Source organism: Convolutriloba macropyga, chromosome 15, assembly GCF_964194025.1.
Source record: "Convolutriloba macropyga chromosome 15, txConMacr16.3, whole genome shotgun sequence".
Classification (NCBI taxonomy): Eukaryota; Metazoa; Xenacoelomorpha; order Acoela; family Convolutidae; genus Convolutriloba; species Convolutriloba macropyga.
In genome coordinates, this window is record NC_134482.1 from 155,671 (window position 1) to 177,949 (window position 22,279).

The 22,279-nt window shown below is 37.4% G+C and overlaps 1 protein-coding gene across 3 annotated transcripts in view; it reads left to right on the top strand.

The window, feature by feature from the left end:
- Nucleotides 1-21,553, top strand: part of LOC142354023 (beta-1,3-galactosyl-O-glycosyl-glycoprotein beta-1,6-N-acetylglucosaminyltransferase 4-like) — a 64,464-nt gene extending 42,911 nt beyond the window's left edge. For all 3 annotated transcript variants that reach the window (XM_075406285.1, XM_075406286.1, XM_075406287.1), the window contains exons 5-7: nt 9,268-9,396; nt 10,318-10,482; nt 21,179-21,553. In XM_075406285.1, the coding sequence (XP_075262400.1) occupies nt 9,268-9,396; nt 10,318-10,482; nt 21,179-21,486 (602 nt within the window). In that variant the 3' untranslated portion in view covers nt 21,487-21,553. The remainder of the gene's footprint in view (nt 1-9,267; nt 9,397-10,317; nt 10,483-21,178) is intronic.
- Nucleotides 21,554-22,279: the final 726 nt, after the last annotated feature.

Here is a 22,279-nt window from a genome sequence, read left to right on the forward strand (position 1 = left end):
AATTAGGCTAGCCGGAGTGTTCAATTTCTATTGTTTGTTCGAAAAATGTAAATTGATATATTGAAGAGAAGTTGAAGATCATTTAAATTGTCAGTTTTTTGGTCCTTTTAAATTACTTGGACGAATTTCTAAATTGAGTTGTCTTCTATGTTTAAAACGTGATAACCACTCTTTCGGTAAGCTTCAAATTCATTTGGATTTACATAGGCGACTTTTTGTACAATTAATATACCAATTTTCCCAGATATCGAAATATTAAACTTACGTCGGTCAGAGTGACAAGCGATCATAGACGAGCAGACTCTTTTCGATGTTCTTGTGGCAGGTTTTTTATCTGATGTTTTTGACGTCAAGATTGGTTCCTAATTGGCCATCAATTGCTAGAAAACATAAAAATGTTCAGCCGGAAACTACCTTAATTGATTTTTGTTGTAGTTATATTTAAAGAGTGGCTAATAATCTCGCTTATTTACTCCGAAACATCCTCCGCCCATGAAGAAGATGTTGGAAAAACTAGTACAAGTTTTCATGCGAATGGAATAGTGAAACGATCAAAGTACGATCAATGTGAACCAATCAGCGTTCGACAGGTGTTAAGGTGTCCGGTCATAAGGTGTTGCCCGGCAGACGTATGTCATTTAGCATGTCAGGTCGGCTGCTGTATTTTTCTCGTCGTTAGTTTCAAAACCTTACCGTCCGCGTAATTTTCGTTTTATAAATTCTCAGTTTTCCGTTATCAGGTTTTTTTTAGTAACTTCGCTATCCCAAAACATGGTTTCACGTTTCTTCCGCCTACCGTTTGGTTTTTTTGTAGTACGTTGTCATATGTGAGAAGTATGTTGCGGTTTGTTGCAGTTGTTGCAGATGACGATTATGCTAATATGCTGGTTGGTTCTTTTGGTTTTGTAGCTTTCTAGGGTGTGACATATCTGATTCACGCGTTAAAGATAACTCGTTTTTCCACTTAATCTTTTCTGTTTTACTGGCTCTCCTGTTGTAGTATATTAATTCTGCTATTGTATGTTGTTGAGTATTTGTACGACTATAAGCTGATTTCCTTTTGTTGCCTTCTAGGGTGTAACTTCAGGTTGTTTTGGAGTTACGGCTAGATTGCCTCTTAGCTTTCCAACTATCCTTGTCTACAGACCCAGTGTTGTAATTTATTAAGCCTTGCTGTAGTTTGTTTGATATTATGAGGATGCTGATTGGTTGTTTGGGTCTAGGCATTTCTAGGGTGTGATTTATTTAACTCACACTTTACGGCTGGTAAAATCGATGACTTTTCCTTCATTTTCATTGAATTGGAGCGTTGCCGTAGATTATATACATCTGATTGCTATCACGTCCCGTTTTCTCCTTCGCTAGTTCGTCCTTCAGTTACTAAACCCCCACGTCCTTCTAGGTTGTGACTTAGTTAAGTCACGAGTTACGGTTGGTTAGTTTGTTTGGTTTGCACTTCTTTGGATTACTAATTTCTCCATTCTCGTCCATTACTTTTTGGTTCCGGTGCGCGTGTCTCGCTCGACTACCCGATCGTCGCATTTCCCTTGAGTCGAGCGTTGCTAGCTCTATTTCCCGTCCGTCCCGTTTCCCTTGCGTCGCGCGTTGCTCGCTTGACTTCCTGTCTGTCCTGATTCCATTGCCAAACTTAGCCCTATCGATTCCCCATTGGACCCGTTTCCGCTGGGTCGCGTGTTGCTCGCTCGATTTCACGTCCATCCCGTTTCCTTTCCATCGCGCGTTGGTAGCTCGAGTTCTCGTCGCGTTGCGGGCATAGCGCTCGGAACTCTAGTTCTGTTTTGTCGTGCATTTTGAGCGATCGAAGACCTTTTCTGATTCTTAGGCGTTATGTTTTTCAGAATGTCTAGAGTGTGCTGCATTGGGTTGCAGTTTGCTTTGCGATTGTTGTGCGTGAAATATGGTTTAATTGGAGTGTGCGTTTGATAGGTAAATGTATGCAGTGGTAATTTTGCTGGCTGACCGATTTAATAACATTGTAATGTCCAATTTGATTGCATTCGCTGGAAAAACGGAGGATCCAAGCACACTTGTTCTTTAATAAGAATCTTACTTGGTGGCAATGACATATACAAACGACAAGATCCTCACTTCAGCACGAAAATACATTAATTATGCTGACGATAAAAAGAAGCGATTTTCATTGACCACGGGCTCCCATTCATTTTTTTTCTCCTCAGTTATGGCCCCGTCAAAAACATCAAGTCAGCGTAAACATTGCCAAAAAGAAGCGAGAAAGAATTGTAAAACAGGTTGAAGAAGACAGACGCCTCGCCAAACAGGAAAAGCAAATGGAAACAGTCAATTTGGGGACAACGCCAGAAAGCGGCTGGAAGAGGCAACACTACAAGAAATTGAACTACTGGACGCCGTCTCCAAGGGTACTCAATCACAAAGAACTTAAAGTGCTAGGAGTTTTGTGAGTAATGAAAAAACAGTCCAGGAGTGGTTCAACAGTTCAATTGATGTGTATCTTAGCAGTGAAGAAACAGAAATGATGAAACAGATGCTTCAAATGACCCTCCCGAAAACACTATTTAACCATACGTATCTAATTTTGGCCACAAGGATGGCAGTACAGTGTAGGATCAATACGTTGACAATTCATGACATTCCATTCCAAAACATCAACAAGGAAATCACAATCAAAGCAATGAGACATTGCGGCAATTTCATTCCTACTACATCCCAACAGAGGACTTTTTGGCAGCTTAAAAGGCACCTTTAATAAGGCAAAACAATCAATCGGGAAAAAAAAGCAGTGATCCAAATTAATTTAACCCAAGAACCTCACCGAGTGACCATCCATCTGTACACGCCTCAATGATTTTTGAAACCTCCCATCCAACAGCCCATTTTAGAAAAAAACCTACCACAAGTAAACCAAAATAACACTTTTCATTCCCTTCATACCTGCATTCCTTTTCATCCCGCGCACAGCTCCAAAATTCTGAATCAAAGGTGAACCATCGCGTCTGACTGAAAAAATGGGAATAACGCATTTTCCATCAAAAACAATCAAGTCTTATTTCAAGAGCCTCAAATGCCATTCTCGCTCTGTTCCCTAAGATAAGTGTTCCAGCCCCGCAACAAAAAATTCCTTTCGGAGCAAGAGCCCCTCCAAAATCAACCACCCGACAGCACAATGTTGAACTCGTAATTCCTAAGGTTCATCCCACCAAATCATTGTTTTTGCACCTAATCTCACTGTTCCTGCTCTATACGGCCCTTTCATTAATTAACCTCCCGTTGACAGCAATTTTTAAAACAGAATTACTAATCAAGTACGAAAAGCTGTACTCTTCGTTGCTCGTCCTGCTCCAAATCAGCCCAAATCCCTCATGGCCAACAAATTGTGCCAAACATGAGTTTTTGGCCTTTTCCACAGAACAGAGCATAAATTGTCAACCAAGGCACAACTAAAGTGAAAAATGTGGATCCAAATATACAAATATCCCATTCGGAATACAATAAGAAGACTCGATCGCAGCTGCCAATAATCTTGTACCTGCTCTAGTCACTACGGTTTTTCGGCTACTATATGGTTTTGTTGGGCCGACTCCGCTGCGTTGTAACGGTCCAGGTGTGTGCACCTGCCCAAGTAGACTACGCGCGATCGATTAGGGAAAGAAAAGTGCGATTGACCCGCAGTCGATAACACTTAACCTAACTTAAAACTCTTGTCTTTGGTAAAGCAAAGATCGTAATCACCGATTCTGCTTACTATTGATTATTGAACTAGTTTACACCAAGAACTTTAGAACAAAAGTTTGGCCAGCCACGTGAAATGACAGCTTTTGAGCTACCAAGAGGGAAGTTGTCTGACCATTTTTTGCGTTGCTACAAAAGTATTCACGATGCGTCGTTTGTAATGGCGACCAGCGCTTGTGGGGATGCAAAGTTTTCAAAGAAAAAATACACGCTTCGTGCGGTTCAGTTGCCGAAAATAAACTTTGCTTCGCTAGCTTGACGGATGAACAGAACTCCGCCAGTGCCCACACCCAAGAAATGTAGATCAGAGGGATGCACTATTTCATACAACACATTTTTGCACGGTGCAGACAGAATTTTTCCTTCTAACGTCACAAATAACAACAACCGGTCAAATAATAACACAAGGCAGACTAAAACAACAACCAGTAACCAACAGACAACATCGGATAAGGGCACAAAATTATCATTTGTTACTGATGTCAAAGAGTAACTTCAGGTGACCGAACTACTCTTGCTCAACTCTTCGGGTTTAGATAAAAAGGCTTTAGTTTTGTGTAATGCCACCAGCAGATTTTCTTGGTTGACTCGTAATCTCGCGGATAGAATAGCTTGCTCGGTAAACCACAAAAATTAACTGCCAATGTTAAAAACACTGAATGGTAGTTAACAAGATGGTGGCTGAATCGACCGCAAAATCGAAAGAGATTGACAGCTAGCCTTCGATTTTTTTATATGCCCTTTGTGAAAAAAACGTTGGCTCAGACGTCATTACTTTACCCGCATTGCTGTAGTTTCGCCCGCGTTAAGCTGTCGTTGATGCCGTATAATATTGACATTGAGATGATACTCGAGCAGGATGTATATCATGCAATCCAATTGTTGGAGCCTTTCGCAAACAATGAGAAGTGCACACTCATAAAATAGGGTCTTAAGGGGTCCGTTGCAATCATGTTCGTTTTTGTTCTCGAAGTCCTTCAGTTATATTATAGAACATGAGATTGCATTAGCAAGTCAAATAACGTCATGTTATGAAATTGAAATAATTGGGGGCAAACAAGCAGTTTGACCCACGTTCTGCGGCACATGCAAGAGCTCACAAAAACGTAGAGATAGCCACCTTAAACAATGGGTTGACATACGACGTCGGAAAGCTTAGGGAGGTAGACAACACCAGCTCCCAAACAACTACTTCTGCTCCCTTGCGCAAATGAAGTGAATGACAAGAGATTGCCCAAGGAGGAAAACCTTAGAGAGAAGTAAAATTGTTCCGTCGTCGATGATCTACTAAAAAGTGACGTAATGGAGATTCGATATAATGACACTTTAGTAGGAACACAAGCTGCCCTATTACAAAAACACTCACGCAGTCACTGCTCTAGAAGACCTCAGGCCACGACGGTCTTATCAATCCGGTTACTGGTTTTTGGTTTGGAGTGCGGATTTAGCGATGCTTGCCGTCAACTTCCTGCAATACCAAGATACAACTCTGATGGGCAAAGACGAAACAGAGCTTGAATTTGCATTTTGAAAAACGGGAGTGGTGCTAGAAAGCGATGGCTGTCCCGAAACAAGAATTGCGAGCAACTCTGCTTTTCGTCTGGCCGAAAAGAAAAATTATTGTGGTACTTACTGTAGCTGTTAACAAAGTATTCATGCGTACTGACAGCACGACGGTTCTTCAATGGATTAACTCTAATAAAAAGCAATCATTCTCCATTGCAGATCACTTTTTCGGGGTTTTGAAATATACCAGTGTAGAGCAGTGCAACCATTTCGCAGCTAGGATAATCCAGCTGATCATTGCACAAGTGGAATGTCCATTAAATTTCGCAACTAAGTCGTTGGGTCAAAAGTCCATATTTCTTCTGTGTTGACACCGAACAAAGAAGTCAACAATAGCATCAAACCCGAAGTAGAAAATGCAGTCAATGTTTAAGACACTGTATCTCTGGCTACAACTGTTAAGAAACCGACAATCCCCAACCATCGTTTCCCCTGTTTGATGTGATAAGCTCTAATAATTTTAACTTTTTGCACTGCCGCATACTTTTTCCGACTTTCACCGGAACATGGCCGCTACCTTAACCTCGATGCCAGCTTTTTGGACCATACTTAGCTTCAGGAAGCCGAGCATTATCCCCAGTTCTTGGTGCAAAGCTGGTCTCCTGAAACTGAAAGAAAGGAACTTCTTGAAAGTGATTTGGGGTTAAATGGAGTAGCTGAAATGTTCCAAACTTGCTGTTTTTTAGTTGAAATGGACTAATCTGTTCCTCTGGCCATATATAGTTGAATTTTACGTTAAGTAACCCATCATCCTGAATGCATGTCTCCCGTATGTACAATTGTTACCTGAACACCCCCATGTAAAGCATTACCATCAGAGCATTGAATGGTTAGGAACAAGTTTGTAGAAATACAATTTAGTGCTGAAAGTTAGATTGTCATTGCAATCCATCAGAGCACACTGGCTGGGGTGCCGGGAATTCCGTGCTAAAACTGTGCAACCAATCGAGTCTGATTTACCATAGGAGAAACTTGCTTACCCATCTACTTTCTCCACCAGGACTGGTGTTGACTACTTTGGGCCGTTTTATTGCAAAAATGTTTAGGATTACAATTCACTTGGATTACTACTTGGGCTGTCTGCTTTGTAATAGTTACATCCAATGACGCCGGCTCGGTAAAGAGAGATACTGTAGTGTACCAAAACACGCGCCATGTGTTTGGGGCTAAATTGAGATCACATTAATGACACTTTAATTGAGAGTTAGAATACGAGCCCCGCTTTTAACGAGTTACTCGGGCAGCCATTGGTCTAGAAAATCTTTGACCACTTCTGTCTTGTTGCACTGTTTATTTTTGGTGCTCGACTGCTCTTAAAGGACATCAATCTGGCGTGTCACAGGGCACTATTCGGATGATGAGCTCACGCATGACACGGTTCAAAGGCTTTTGGTTTGGAGTGCAGACTTACCGTCGCTGCCTGTCACATTCGTGCAATCATAAGTCACAACTCTTAAGTGCAAAGAAAAAACAGAACTTGCGTTTCTATTGGTGAAAATGGGAGTTACACCAATGAACGTATAGGCTGTCCGATAACCCGAATTACAGCCAACTCTGCTTTTTCCTCGGCCGAAAAGAGAAACCTATGAGTTACTTATTGTAACCGTCATTAAAGTATTCATTTGAACTGACGGCACGACGGTTCTTCAATTGATTAAATCTAATGGAAAGTAACTAATCTCCCTTGGAAACCGCGTTTGAGAAATTTTGAAAAATACCAGTGTTGAAGTGTGGAACCAGGTCGCAGCTAAGGATAATCCAGCTGTTGATGACACGAGTGGAATATTCACTAAATTTTGAAATTAAGCAGTTGGTACAAAGGTCCAAAATTCTTTTCTGTTCGTACCGAACAATGAAGTCATCAGTAACATCAAATTTGGCGTTAAAAAGCTGTCAATTGTGAAGACAATGTATCTCTGGCTACATCGGTTAACGGAAAACCCCTAGCTCATCGCTCTCCCCGTTTGATAGGTTAAGCTCTGGTCATTTTATTTGCGCACTGCCGCATATGTTTTCCGACTTTTACCGGAGCATAGCTGTTACCGTAAACTCGATGGTAAAATTACTGACCCTACATAGCTTGACGAGCCGAGCATTTTTTTCGGATTCTTGGTGCCATGAGAGAATCTCCTGAAACTGAAAAAAAGGATCTTCTTGAAACTGCCTAGAGGTTAAACGAAGTAGCCGAATTGCTCCAGACTTGTCGTTTCTTAGTTGAAATGGTTCCTCTGGCCGCGTCAAGCGGTTTTTTGACGTTGAGTTTTACATTAAGTTTTCTACCATCCTGAATGAACGTCTCCCGTTCGTACATCTCTTCCCTGAAAACACTCATGTAAAGCATTACCAACAGGGCATTGAATGGTCAAAACAATTTGGCTGGAACACTATTCAGTGCTGACACTAAGATCGTCATTGCACTCCATCAGAACACACTGACTGAGATGCAGGAAATTAAATTCATAAACTTTGCAACCAATCATGTCTGATTTTACTTAGGAGAAATTTGCTTACCAGTCTACTTCCTTCACCACCACTGGCGTTGACTAATTTGAGCCGTTTAATGCAACTAGCCAACGTACTATTTCAAAAATGATTAGTATTCATCTTCACTTGGTTTACTACTTTCGCTGTCTATGTTGAGATAGTTACATCCACTCTCACCAGTCCTTGTGTTATGGTAGTTGAGCGCTTTGCGTCACGTAGATGTACATCTGCCATGATTTCGCCGGGGATTGGCAATAACTTTTGAGCGGAGAAAGAACTCCGGGAAAGTTTTGCAAAGTGGAACAATGTCGCCATCCCTTCTGAGCTTTTATCAAGGGTATAAACTAGAGTTCGATTTTACCCAGCTCGACAAACACAACATGGCGGCTTTTGGAAAGGGTTTGTTGCCAGCTTCAAGCGCGTGTTGTATACTTTTTTTGCACACGTTGCCTCACTGTTGAGCTGTTGATTGTAGGACTCCGTTACGGCTCTAGTGTTACGCACGTCGACTGGTCCACGTGTCCATCCGCTTGTAAAACTTGCATCAGCTTTCCCAACATCATAGTTATTTTAAAGGTCCCTTGTTCGTTCTCTGGTAAGGTGATAACCGTTTTTTCCATATGCTGTAATTTCCTTTGGATTTACATAACCAATTTTTTTACAACTACAATATCAATGGTCCAGGACAGCAACGCATTAACCTTACAACGTACAGAGAAACCAGTGATCTTCGACGGCAAGTTAAAATCGGTTCATAATCGGTCAAGAGTTGTCTAAGAAACCTAAACTTTTTAACCCGAAAACCAGCTTGATCGGAACATGTCGTGGTTATATTTATTAAAAATTAGATCAATCTGTACGAACTCTCTGAAAATTTAAAATTGACATATGCAGTATTGAAAATGCTTTGTGTAATTAAAATTGTAATAAAGGATATCATTGTAAAGTTTTAAAATCAAAGTCGATTCACGTGAAGCACTATTAAAACATAGAGAAATGGCGTAAGGTTGTGGTCTTGTTCAATTTCTTTCTCTGAAACTATCAAAATCGGCTGAAAAGGAAGCGTTGAAAATATGTAATAGTGAAAAAAAGTGTAAAATTGAGTAATTTTGTTAGGAAAGCGTGGGAATTGTACGAGACAGGTGTACCCGTGTCGAAATTACCCCCTTGATAAGAGCAAAGGGGGTAATTGTCTATGGGGTGTTAAACGATGTAAGATTCGGGGGGTAATGGTGGTAATAGTGGGAATTTTTAGATTTTACTCCCTAAAAATTACCCTCAAAAAGATTTAAGATTCGGAGGGGGTCATTTGAGTGGGGTAAAACAATGTAAGATTAGGGGGGGGGGGGGTAATGGGTTAAGAGCGGTATTGTTAGTTTTTTCCCCCCAAAACGATGCAATTGTTTAACTGAGTGGACGACAAATGAGTGGAGTGGTAACCAGTTGAAGCAAAGTTTCAATAGGAATTTAATTAACTGAAGTTTTTAGGTCCAGGTGTAATCAGAATTCCTCACCGGTACCCGAGACATTTACCATGGAATATGAAGAGATACAAAAGTTCAGTACATTTTTTGTTGTCGCACCAAGCTTGCAAATGGATGTTTGGAGACGGCAAACAGGGACTGTTTTCTTTCTCTTTTCTTTTAACCAAATTATATATTTACGTAAGGTAAGTGTTGAAGACATGAAATAGTGATGAAATTGAAACACGCACGTGTACATTTTAAAATGCCGAAAGTCCGCAGTGCCAGAAGTTAAAATGCCAGAAGTTCCTACTTAGCCAGAAGTTGAATTTCGTTGACTTTCGTCATTTTAAAACGTGCGCGTTTCATGTTTTAAGTAATGGTTAAGTGACTCTGCAGAAGTCACATTGAAATTTTGACATCTCGAACCGCTTCGGGGTTCTCGATAAACGCCAGAAGTGATCAGTGACTTCAAGCGGAGTCACGTGACCATTACTTATGCGATATAAATGCTGATATCAAATATTTGTTAGCGTGCTGATTGTGCTTAAAAAACTCTCAAAATACTAAAATCTGCTTAATTTTACCAGGTATGTGCTGAAAATTCTTTCAGTTGCGGCTGTAAAATTTTTTCTTCATCGGAAAAGTTTTACATAATAGAAATTAGTTTACAAATGCGTTGATAATTGAACACAATACGAATGTGAATATGTAAGATTTTTCGGATCTCTTTTGTTTCGAACCCCCCCCCCCCAGCTTAGTGAGTATAATTTTTTACGACCCCCAGGCGCACGTGCTATTTTCTTACATAGTAACGTGCTACATAAAAATATATAATTTGTAGCTGGGGGTCATAAAAAAACACTGGCGGGCCGAAACAGAATATATGCGATTTTTCCGTTGATTTTTTTGTCTGTGGCTAACTAAGCACTCAATCCTCAATTTCAGCAAAGTCTTCGTTCGGGCCCCTTGCCGACTTCCCATATGAGGGCGAAAAAGAATTAGTTTGTTACAAAAAATGATATGGGAAAATTTTGAATTTGCATATGGATAATAAGAAAACAGTTCCGGAAAAAGATAACTGACAATCTTCTGGAAGTGTTTGGGAACCGCTCGTGTCCAGAAGAGGCGTTTTTTGCAATCCTGCAGTATAACAACCATGTTGAGTTCCCAGGAGGAATCAAGGTGAACCTCTCTGATCCAGAAAACGAGGATCTCTTACGCTCATTTCGCACTAAAGGTAACATAACTTTTTTAAACAAGGAAATTGAAAAAATAACCCAGGGGTTAAATATTACCCGTACCTACAGTTCAGTGACAATTAGTACTGATTAAGAACAATTTCAGAGAAAATTTAAGTTTTAGCACTGATTCAGAAGGATTTCAGAACCAACTGTGAATTGGTTTCTGAATCTCTCTGAATCAGTGCAAAATTCAGAGAACATATTCTGTATTCCTCTGAATCAGAAGATAATTCAGAATGAATCTCTGAATTAGCTCTGAATCAGACAAATTCAGTGCAAAATGGGACCTGTTTAATGGGACCGTTTAAAATGCTATATACAAAATTAGTACAATGTTAAAAATCAAAGTTAGTGGTTCCGTTTTCTAAACGTAAAAAAACTTTTGAAGCCACCAGCGTTCTTTTCCAACGGTACAAGTTTGAATTGTTGGAGCAGATGCTGTTTTAACATGCGTTTAAACTGTGAGCGTGATCTGACTTCGTGATTCGTTCTACGGATCTTTTCTTTTTTGCCCCCACCCCCACCACCACCATAGTGAGCTTATATTTTTTACGCCTCCAGGCGCACGCGCTATTTTTTTACGTAGTAACGTGCCATATAACAACATATAATTTGTAACTTGGTGGCGTAAAAAGACTGGTGGGCCCTTTCTATAACTCTGTATTTTTCCAGGCCTCATCTTCACGTTGCGGAAAAAACATCAGCGATTGAAAAAATGATGTCAGATGATCCTATCCTGCAGGTCGATAAAAAGTTTTTTTTCCACTAAAAGTACAGAGCCGACCTCTCTACCAAGAGCCGAGGAAAAGACTTTTTCCTGGGCTCTATGTGGAGCAGAAGTTGTTTTCAGTCCGGCATGAAGTTCTCAGGATTCAAGTAATCCCATATAAATATTCGCGCTTAAAATATTTCATCGGTCCAGCATGGTGTTTTCATGGGTCAAGCAAAACTTTTCACGTGAGTCCATTTGTTGCAAAACTTGATTTTTTGTTTTAAGAAAGGTTTACGAACTGAACAGTTTTTGCGACTGTTATGATAAGGCGGTTATTGCAGCTAGATTTCCACCATTACTGGTTCAATGAATGTTTGTTGTTTAATTGGAATGGTCTTCTGGTCATTGGCCTTTATAGAAGTTTTAAAATTTTAAATGTTTTCCATACCAAAACTGAAATGTCCTTCTTTCAAACAACAAGCTTACGTAATTTATTACTGTTTCTTCAGAATTGTAGGAAAACAAAAATCTTACTTTCTGACCAAGATAATCTTGCTTTCTGACTTAAACTACGAGACACGGTTCAGCTCTCCCATTCAACTCAAGCCTTGTACTTTTCATGAAAAAAATCAAAGATTTCTTATAATTGCGTTGTTAAATCTTCCATTTAATTCAACTGATTTGATCTCTATTGCCGCTGCTCAAGAGTCTCAGTCAAACACAGTTTCCAAAGCTTTGTTGTGAGGTTATACGCCAGCCTTGTTTTCTACTCTACCTCCAATTGTCTTCTTTCCAATATCGTCAAAAATAATACCTGCTGTGTCGTTTATGGAACTGTAACTATAAGATTGAATGCACATAAGAAAATCCTTAGTGATAAATTATGTTTAACCTTGTAATGAATTTTGTAAGGCAGTCGATAGTATTGTTGGTAGTTTCTGGTAAGTAAACTCCACTGTCTTAGGAACTTTGCCGATAGTATTATCTTAAAAAGCTTAACAAAAAAGAACAACATTGATTAAGAATCAATTGAAATTCAAAGGGAGCCGCCTGCACTTTGTATCATTTTTTAGCGCTTCTTATTACAATTTTGTTGCACTATCTAAATTAACCAGCTAAAGCAAGTAATAAGAGAAATATCATCACTTTTATCATCTTTACTGGTTCCTGATTGGGTAATCGAGCAAAGTGATGCAGAACAATATCAACAGTATGAATGTCGAATAACTGCGCACCAAATGGTATTGATATCAGCGCTCTTGTTAATTACGTAAAACTGCAAACGTTTCTTAGCTGGTAATAAATCGAAAATTAACTACTAGAAATTCACATAATTCAGACATTAAGATTAATACTAACAAATGGAAGATATCTGATCAATCAGGGCCTCCATTCACAAACAAGTTGGTCCGACAGATTTTGCGGTCCTAGCTGTTAAAAATTCTCCGTCTTGATCAGTTTTGGGTTTTCAAATCTTAAATCTCGATATCTGATGGTTTTTGCAGCTGTTTAGAAGTAAACCAACAACAATTCTTTTAATCGTTCGTACAAAATAAAAGAACATTGTTATATTCCTCTGGTACACATAAGTATAAAAAGCAAATGGTAAAAGAGGCAATGTAAAGTTAAGAACATAACATTATGTAAAATTATAAAATCATTAAATTACTTAACTGAAAATTTGACCTTACATTATTAAAAAACGGCCTAAAATGCGAGCATAAAATGTTCTCACAGTTTTACATGTACATCGTGAAGATTAAAAATTAAAATAAAAATCTAATGCTCTCAATGTCATCTTTTATATCAATTACTTTTGGGTCCTCCAAAAATTCTTTCTAAAAATATTCTTTCAGTTCTTTTTTCAAGGAAGCTTTCGATGTTGTTTTCAGTTTAATATTAGAAGGCAGACTATTATAAATTGGAATGGCTTGTGCAATAAAAGAACCAGTTAAAAACTTATTGTTCTTTCTTATATCGAACGTTACTTTTTTGACCTGTCATGTTGTTTTATTCTTATGGTAGAGAGAGGTTCAATTTTATATGCTGGAAGATCGTTGCTGAGTAAGCGAATAAAATATTTTGAGCAACGATATTTCAAGAGAAAAGAAACTGGAAGAATTTTGTTGCGAAGTTTGAGATCTGTAGACCGATCGTATTTTCTCCTATTAAAAATGGATTTTATTCCCCAATTCAATTGTTTTTCTAAAGTTGTGAGTAATGACTTTTGCAACCCTATCAGAAGTAGAGTGGAATAATGTAGATGGCTTATTACTATTGCATTAAGTAATAAGACTTTCGTTTTCTCTGGTAAACTTTTACTTAGTGTATTCAAAACTTTTATTCCACAAGCCATTCTCTGAAGAATCTTTTTCGCTTCTCCATCAAATTTTAGTTTGTTGTCTATAATTACGCCAAGATACTTCACACTATTTGATTCTGCTATTCTTTCATTGTCAAGATTCAGAACAGTATTTGTTAACCTCTTCCTGGCGCTGAACAAAATATATTCTGTTTTTTGTTTGTTCACTACTAACTGTGACTTTGCAAAAAAATCAATAATTTTTGGGATGTTATGTTCAAATTTTGTTTTTGCCAATATTTCATCAGTGTCGGATGTAAAAAGAAAAGTGTCGTCTGCGTACTGGACAACCGTGCAATCCTCTTCAACGATCTTTGCTAAATCGTTGACGTAAATGTTAAATAATAGAGGTCCTAAAATAGTACCTCGTGGAACTCCTCTCTTCAAATTTATCCAGTCTGATTCAGCTCCATTCAGAACAACTCTTTGCGTTCTTTCACTCAAATAATTTTCTATTAAATTGGTAGCATGTTGGTCGAAACCTATATTTTCAAGTCTCCGTAACAGTATTTTGTGGTTTATAGAATCAAAAGCCTTTGAAAGATCTAAAAACACCCCTGTAACACTTTTTTTCTTGTTGAGTTCTAATCTTATTTGTTCTGTTGATTTCAGGGTAGCATCAATTGTTGAAATTTGTTTTCTATAACCAAATTGACTAGCCGACAATAATTGCTCTTTTTCTAGGAAACTTCTGGTTTGTGAACTGAACGCCTTTTCAAAAATTTTTGATAAAGCAGAAGTGACAGAAATAAGTCTATAATTGAGTGGGTCTTCGGGAATCCCTTTTTTGAAGAGTAGAGTTACACAAGCTTTTTGAAGATCTTCTGGAAATTTTCCTTCTGTAATGAATTGATTAATGAGAAAACATAGTGGTTCCGCTAGCGCTGCTTTAGCATCTTTTATTGCCCAAGCTGGTATTTTTGAAGGACCGACTGGTTTACTTGTATTCAATGAATCTATGAGCACATTTGTTTCCTCGGTTTTTGTATATCGAAAATTGAAACTCTTTCTCGGAGCAGTTTTAGGAGGTATGTTGTTTGTTTGTTGCAAGCTAATGAATTCTCCTAGAGTCGCAAAATTGTAATTTAGAAGATTTGCGATTTCCATGGGCTTTGTTATCTTATCACCAAAACTGTTTAATAAAGATTGAATTCTTGCTTGAGTCTTTTCTTTATTACGAAGATCTTGAATGAATTTCCATCTGGCTTTTTCACTGTTTAACTCCATAAAACTTGAAAGAAGTTGTTTTTCTTTTTGACGAATTAAATCGTTTTTAGTTTCATCATCGCTAATTCTTGAAAACCGTCTTTTTGTTTCCTCACATAACCATTTTTCTTGAAGCAAGAATTTTGGTTTATCTGTTCTAATATAACAGGCTTTAATTGGAGCAAGTAGTGCTAATGCTCTTTCAATAATTCGCTGAAATTCTAATAACACCATATCTCCTATCACTGCACCGTAAAAGTGTCTCCAGTCTGAATTTTCAATAAAATTTTGGAATGCTATGGCTGAATAGTTTTTTTTTGTCAAAAAATTTATTCTTTGTTTCTTTTGATTTTAGCATCACAGATTTTAGAACTGTGATTGTTGCAAAAAAATCAGTTTTCAAAATCGTATCCGCTACTATGCCAGTTTCGTGATCGTCTGTTATGATATAATCGATAAGTGTTGAAGAAGAGTTAGTCATTCTAGTAGCTGTATCATTGCTCGTTGGTTTAAGGTCATATGGAGAAATTACAGATTGCAGCAGACTTCTGTCGCGCTTTGCAAAATAGTTTAAAGTGTAGTCTCCAGCAAGTATGACAGATTTTCCTCCAGCCATAGAAAGATCAATTCCCAGGGCCAATTTTTCCAAAAACATCTTTACAAGTTTTTTTTCACGACAGTATGATGAATTCAAAACGCATTTCTCGTTTTTTTGTATACTCAACTCAACCCATAAACTTTCAAAATTTGTATCCGGAAAGCAGTTGAGATCATCGCGGAGACGAGGTTGTAATAATTTCGGAATGTACATGATAATACCACCACCTTTTGTTTTGTTGTTTGGATGCGATCTTTTCGAAAACAGTCAAAATTTTGCTTAGCTACATGCCAAAATTCTTCCGGATGGTTTTGTGACAACCTTGTTTCAGTAAACGCTTATATGCAGTTGTAAACAATGTCTTGAATGAGTTCTTTCAACAGCAGATGTTGTCCTGCTAAACTTCTGACGTTTTGATGTAGAATTTTTATTCTGGAATCAAATAGTTTTAACTTTTTCATCATAAGTGCATATGGCAAAACTGGTCCAGGGTTTATTTCGATATTACCACTTTTTAGAAGAAGAAACCATATAACAACCAAGAAAAAGGAAAGGCTGAAATTGGATGGTAAAGCACATTGTTTGCTGTTACAGATTCCTTTGAATGAAGGCATTCGAGATGCATAAGGAAAACTGTAAAAAAACATTCTGAAATACTATCGGAGAATATGAGTAGTACACATAGTATAACTATGAGTCGAATACCTGCCATTTTTGGTTATATCGTAATATAAATCATTACACGTTGCAAAATAGCTTAAAAACAACAGAAACTGCAGCTAAAATCCATTTGTATAACGATATGTTTGTCTCCATGGTTTGTAAGTGTTAGCCGTACTCACGTATGCACTTTGAGAATATTGCAAAGTTTGTAAACGAACAAGATTACAAGAAGTTAAAAGAAAATGACTTAAAACTGCATTTATGAAAATTCCCTGCTGAAAATTAAAATGTATGTCATCGTAAAAGAGAGCATTGTAATTTGCCATTTGACTCAACATGTTGCACACAGGAAGTATTTTGATTTTTTCAGTGTTTTCTTGTGTATTATACTCTCGCAGTTTTTCATTGAATTCGTAAATTTTGTTGTTTGTCTGTTCGTTTTTTTGGCAATTTTTTTAAAGGAGGCACTTCCATCAATACCAAATTTTAAATCAATACCAAAGTTTTTTGTGTTGGCGCCGATGATCTTCTGATCCATAATCAGACTTTGACATTTTATTACAATTTTTGTTATCCCAAAGGTCAATAACATTGACCTATGATGTTTTTCGTGAAGTAATAATTCAAGTAGGAACAACCACAATGCTACGGTGTTATCATTTCTCAAGTGTGAGAACTCCCGTGAAGTGCGATTCCTTTTCTTATGTTTTTTTCTCCCATTATCTTAAAAAAGTTGCTTCAAGATTCTTGAAGCAACTTTCTTGAAGCAAAAAACGTTGCTTCAAGTTGCTTCAAGATTGTGGCCACCTTCAAGGACAAATTTCTCCATAAACAGGTTGTCTTGAAAAAAGTTCAGGAATCATTCGAGTGGTCATGTATGCCACCCGATTTGTTACCTTCAATGTATCTAAAAAATTGGATGTTTAATGTTCTTGAAAGTACCCATTTGGCATGGAAATGAGAGCTCAACTGAATTATGTGAAAAGAAGCCAACTTTAAACCCTTTGTTTGCCTTTGTTAGGATACAAAACTTTCACGGCTAAAGTCATAAAAGTCATAATATGGTTTCCAGATGGCAAGTTTGAAATTTGTCATGTGATTTCCCGTGCCGCTAGAGCGTAAAAAATAAAAAAAATAGTACAGGTTTCGTCATACGAATTCCCACAACTCTTATTAGAAGTGAGGGAGTAGCAACCTAAGTTAAAACACTATGCTATTCAACACTTTTTACGGCTTCAGACTACAAAGTAAGAAAATCTTGGATTCCATGTAACAAACATTGATATTTTGAGAAATACAATTGACAAAGTTGTTCTTTTAACCAGAATTTGAACGAAAAACAAATTTGGCTGTTATGGAAAATGCTTAGCCCAAGATTTTTTGGTGTTTTCTAATTTATCTGTTCGAGGATAATCTTTTTTGAACTTAAGAGGGAGAAGTACTGTAATAAGCTATTGATATCATCAACGATTATAGTAACTGTTAGACAGATTTAACAAATATAAGATTAAAGGGATATAGAGTAATATGCAATCAACTCTTTTGAAACAAAAAGTTCGTTTAAACTGTTTCTTTATTTCAGTATCAGACATACAACGGATTATAAATTTAAAAAACCTAATAAGTTCTGCAAAATTGTTTACCAGATTGTGTTGTACAGTCAGTCTGCATGACTTCGTATGTCCAAATAATTTTGGTCTGAGTATGCCAATTGGAGCCCCCATGTTGAGTGAAAAGCGAACATTATCGGCAATAGAGTCCACATCCGGATTTGATTCAATATAAGTTCAAGGACATCAAAACAAAGAAAATATTTTGTCAAAAATGTGGAAAAGAAACAGACATTTCAGATGATGATAATTTAGAGGTTATCCAGATCTTTTCTGTTTTGCCCCCCCAGTGTTTTTTTGACCCCCCAATTACAAATTATATGTTGTTATATAGCATGTTACTATGTAAGAAAATAGCACGTGCGGCTGGGGGTCATAAAAGATTTATGCTCAATAAGCTGGGGGGGGACAGAATAGATGCGCCTACCATAGTGAATGTGCGAGTTAGTGATCAGACGAATCCAAGTCATAATCAGCCACAATCACCTTCGCTCAATTTTAAGTTCAGTCGTTTTGGCGCCGCGTTTTTAGGCAGACCTATCCAGACGAAAACTAGCCGTGCCTGGACTCATTCAGTCCACAGCTGGCCACGATAAAAAATATAGCTCAATTTCCAATTTTTTTCTCGTTTTACAGCGTTTTGAAAACTCACTTAAAAAGTAAATAGAAGTAACCGTTTGAACTTTTTAAAATAATTGATGATTCTTTTTAAAACAATTGATGAACTATTTGTAATCCGGTTGAATCTATCAAAAGTTGGGAAAGATCATGAGCAGCATCTTGAGTTTGTGAGTTCTATACTAGACGAAACTTGTTCAATCACCATTTAATCAATTTTTCTCTTCAGTAACATCAACGTTGTCAATTCCTATTATTACCGAATGTTTTGTTGTCATTTATGCAACCTCTTCTAGTTTGAGAATTAAAAACATGACCACTTATTGAGTCTCAGAACGCAACCATATGTAGTATCAACTAATCGTTTTTGCAGTCTATTGTTACTCAGCGAAGGGAATGAACAAAATCTTCCATAATAACTACAGTTGCCTATGATAGAAATCCCGTACCTAACGCTAAAGCAAATTCAGTACTGAGTCAGAGTCCTGTTCAGGTCACATTTTGCTCTGAATTTGTCTGATTTAGAGCTTATTCACTGATTCTTTCTGAATTGTCTCTTTATTCGGAGTAAAACCTAATATTTTAGAATATATAAAAAAGAAGAATAATCTTCTGACTTCTTATTCTGAATCATCTTCTGATTCAGAAGAGTACAGAATATTTTCTCTGAATTTTGCTCTGTCAGTTCTCAGTTGGTTCTGATGTCCTTCTGATTCAGTACAAAATCATGAAGTTTCTCTGAAATTGCTCTGAATCATTATTGATTGACACTGAACCCTAGGTACGGGATTGTTCTCTCATTTGCGGTGGGGTAAAATTTCCCATTTATCTGTAGTAAAAAGCAAAAGTGTTTTCAGGAAATAGAAGCCGAAAATTGTATGTAGTTTTTCAATAGAAACAGCAAAATCAGAATGCTATTCGTAAAAATTTCGATCGAAACTTCAAAATTTATAAGCAACTAACACAAGTCTTAACATTCACGCAAACAAAAATATTGCTTTACATTCTTATGTTTTTTTATCTCCGTCTCAGTGAAAGTGATGTACTCTTCCGACATCCGTTTGCAATTACAATAATCGTATCAGGCAATCATTCAACAGAAAAAAACTTCCAAACCATACTTTTTCCTCAGCATTTGAAACTGGATGCAAACAAAACAAATGAAACGAAGCATACCAGAGTTGAGAAATATTGGGAAATTCGTGTAAAAAATTCTATGAAAAGGATTGAATGTTCCAAATTTTCGGCGCAAAATTTTTACTTAATCCAGCCAAAATGCGTTAAATTTTTTCACAATAGGCGCGGAATTCGAATTATTTCAAATGAACCAATCATCTTTACTTCAGTTATCGTTAACTTTTTACAGGTTGCTTGAGTCTCGAACCCTGCTCAACTGTCTGTTAGTCAGCACTCAATCATCTGTGCAGTAAAAACCTGAAGTTTTTCTCTCTTTATTTGGTTTCATAAAAATGATCGGAAATGCGCTTAAATTATATAAGAAAAGAGCTTAACATTCATCGCATTTAACACATATTTTCACAATCTTTCATTTGTTTGATTGAAGCATTGATGTAACATTCCTCAGAAATATGATGATATGAGCAGCAAAATTTGTTAAATTTAAGAAAAAAAACTTGCTGAAATAAGGCTAGTTATGTCAGATATGTGTTGAAGATGCGGTGATATTTTGAAGTTTCAGTTCATCTTCAGAAATTCAGCGCTTTTGTGACATTTTTGTCGGGTCTGGGATTTGGCTTGAGAGCACAAAAGTATGATCAGAGGTAACTTCTGACTGGGTTGGTCTGATCAGAGAGGATTTTGAGCGCAATTATTTTTTCTATTTTTTCGTTATTTTTACTGAAAGATGTTGGCCCTGCCAAAAGAAAAAAAGCTGCATTGTGGGCAGAGATACTCTGACGAATCTGATCAAAACCTAAGGGGTCCAGTTGACAAAAAATGCCGGTCCGCTCAAGAGGAAATTTTAATTAACTGTTGACCACGACGTTTCTCATGCAAAGCTGTCTATGTTGATCAATTGAGTCAGAAATATGCCTTAATGTTATACTAAATAATTTTTTCCACATCCAGGTTTTATTTTCATTAGCATTGAATTAACTTAAACTTTACTTTTAGAAATGACTTTTCCTTAGATGGAACTAATACTGTAAATGTTATTTTTTTGAAAAGAATTTATAGAAAAGTTATTATCACAGCAAAATTATTATAGCAAAATTAATGAGAGTCATACATATTGAAAACCATCACTGATCAGACTGTTTTGAGCCAATTGAATCTGATAAGAAGCGATTTCTGGCTCACAATAGTCTGATCAAGAATGACTTTCGAGCGCACAATCGTCTGGACAATGGTCTGATTTCGTTCTGATCAGAGACATTTTCGAGCACATACGGTGTTTAGAGCGTACTCCAGTCTGAGGACACCTCCCAGGTTGACCATACTTGGAAAATTCACTAAGGCCTTACTGCGGCATCGTTTAAGTCTTAGAAGAAAACGGTACTAAGTCTTGTCAAGTTTACTACGGCACCGTCTAAGTTTCGTCTAAGTTGGTCAACCTGGGTTTCTTTTGAGATTGTCTGATCAGAGGTTACTTTCGTCTGGCACAGTCTGATCGAAGGTCACTTCCGGATGGCAACTCAATCTGGACTGTTCGAACCTGTAAAATGGGTGTTTAAAACAATGTTAAATGACTTTGCAGAAGTCGTCAAATTTTTGGCGTCACATATCGATCTTCTAAGCGGTTCTTGACAAAATTCAGAAGTTTTTGATATGACTTCAGGCTGAGTCACGTAATCTTTACTCAATAGGAAAAAACTGATCAGATTTTCTAGACCATTGCCCAGAAAACGAAAACATTTTGTAGTTGTTTATTTAGTTTGTTTTTTTGGACTGAAAAATTGTTTAGTTCATTTCAACCGCTACAAAAAGTGGGTCGGCGGCGACAGCAAATGCGTGAGCAACAAGGTTCAGCGTTCTATTTGCATGATTGGGGTGAAAACGTTACCGGAGCTAATTTCTTCAGCATACGGACGACAACTATTCATTAACAAGTTTCCATGGAACTTTCAGCCCCGTGCGTGGGATTGCATTCTAGCCTGGCATTTTCACAAAGTCCAAGAAGAGAAAATAACTGGAAGACCTGCTCTAGATCATTACTCATTTTTGGATAATATTCAAATCAAATACTCCAGAAAAGAAACTGAAATTATGTAAACATAAATTTTACCTCCTGTGGCTTCTCATGGAATATAATGAAATTTAAACAGTTAATTGAGTATCATTTATTAGTTATCAGTTAGATCACCCGGGTTGAGGTTTCACCGCTAAAAATCGCTTAAACATGCAAGATTTGCGGTGAATTTGAGAAAAAGTGTAAGATTTGCGCTCAATGCTCGATGAATGCGGTGAAAAAAACTTTTAAGCGGTAAAAAAAATTCACCGCTGAAATTGCAAATCGTGCAAATATTCACCTCTAATTTCAACGCTCACTTTAATTTCACAGGAAATATTATTGCAGTAAGTGACAGATGGCGCAGTGGAATAAGAAGTTGTTGACATGCAGGAGGTCAGAGGTACGAACCCGTGTACGGCACGTTCTTTTTTGTAAGAAATCCGGTGAAAGCGGTGAAAATTTTTTACCGCTAAAAACCGCAAAAATTCACCGCATTCAACGCTAAAAGATGCGGGCGCTTCGCGGTGGGAAAAGTTTTTTTTTCACCGCTATTCACCGCTATTCTTACATTATTTTTGAACAAACCTCGACCCGAGCACTTATGAGATCACTTATAATGTCATTTGGAGAAATTACTGATCAACCTGCCAGCTATTTGTCATTTAAGCTTTCGTTTTGTCACCTGTAAGATTATTTATAGAGTCATTTGTAGAAATTATTTCACCTTGTGTAAAAACTTCTTTTAATGAGCTGGATAGTTTTATCAGAGAGCCAATCTAATCTTCAGTTTTTTCAGAAATGTGTTTTGAACTCATTTTGGACACAGCAAAAATT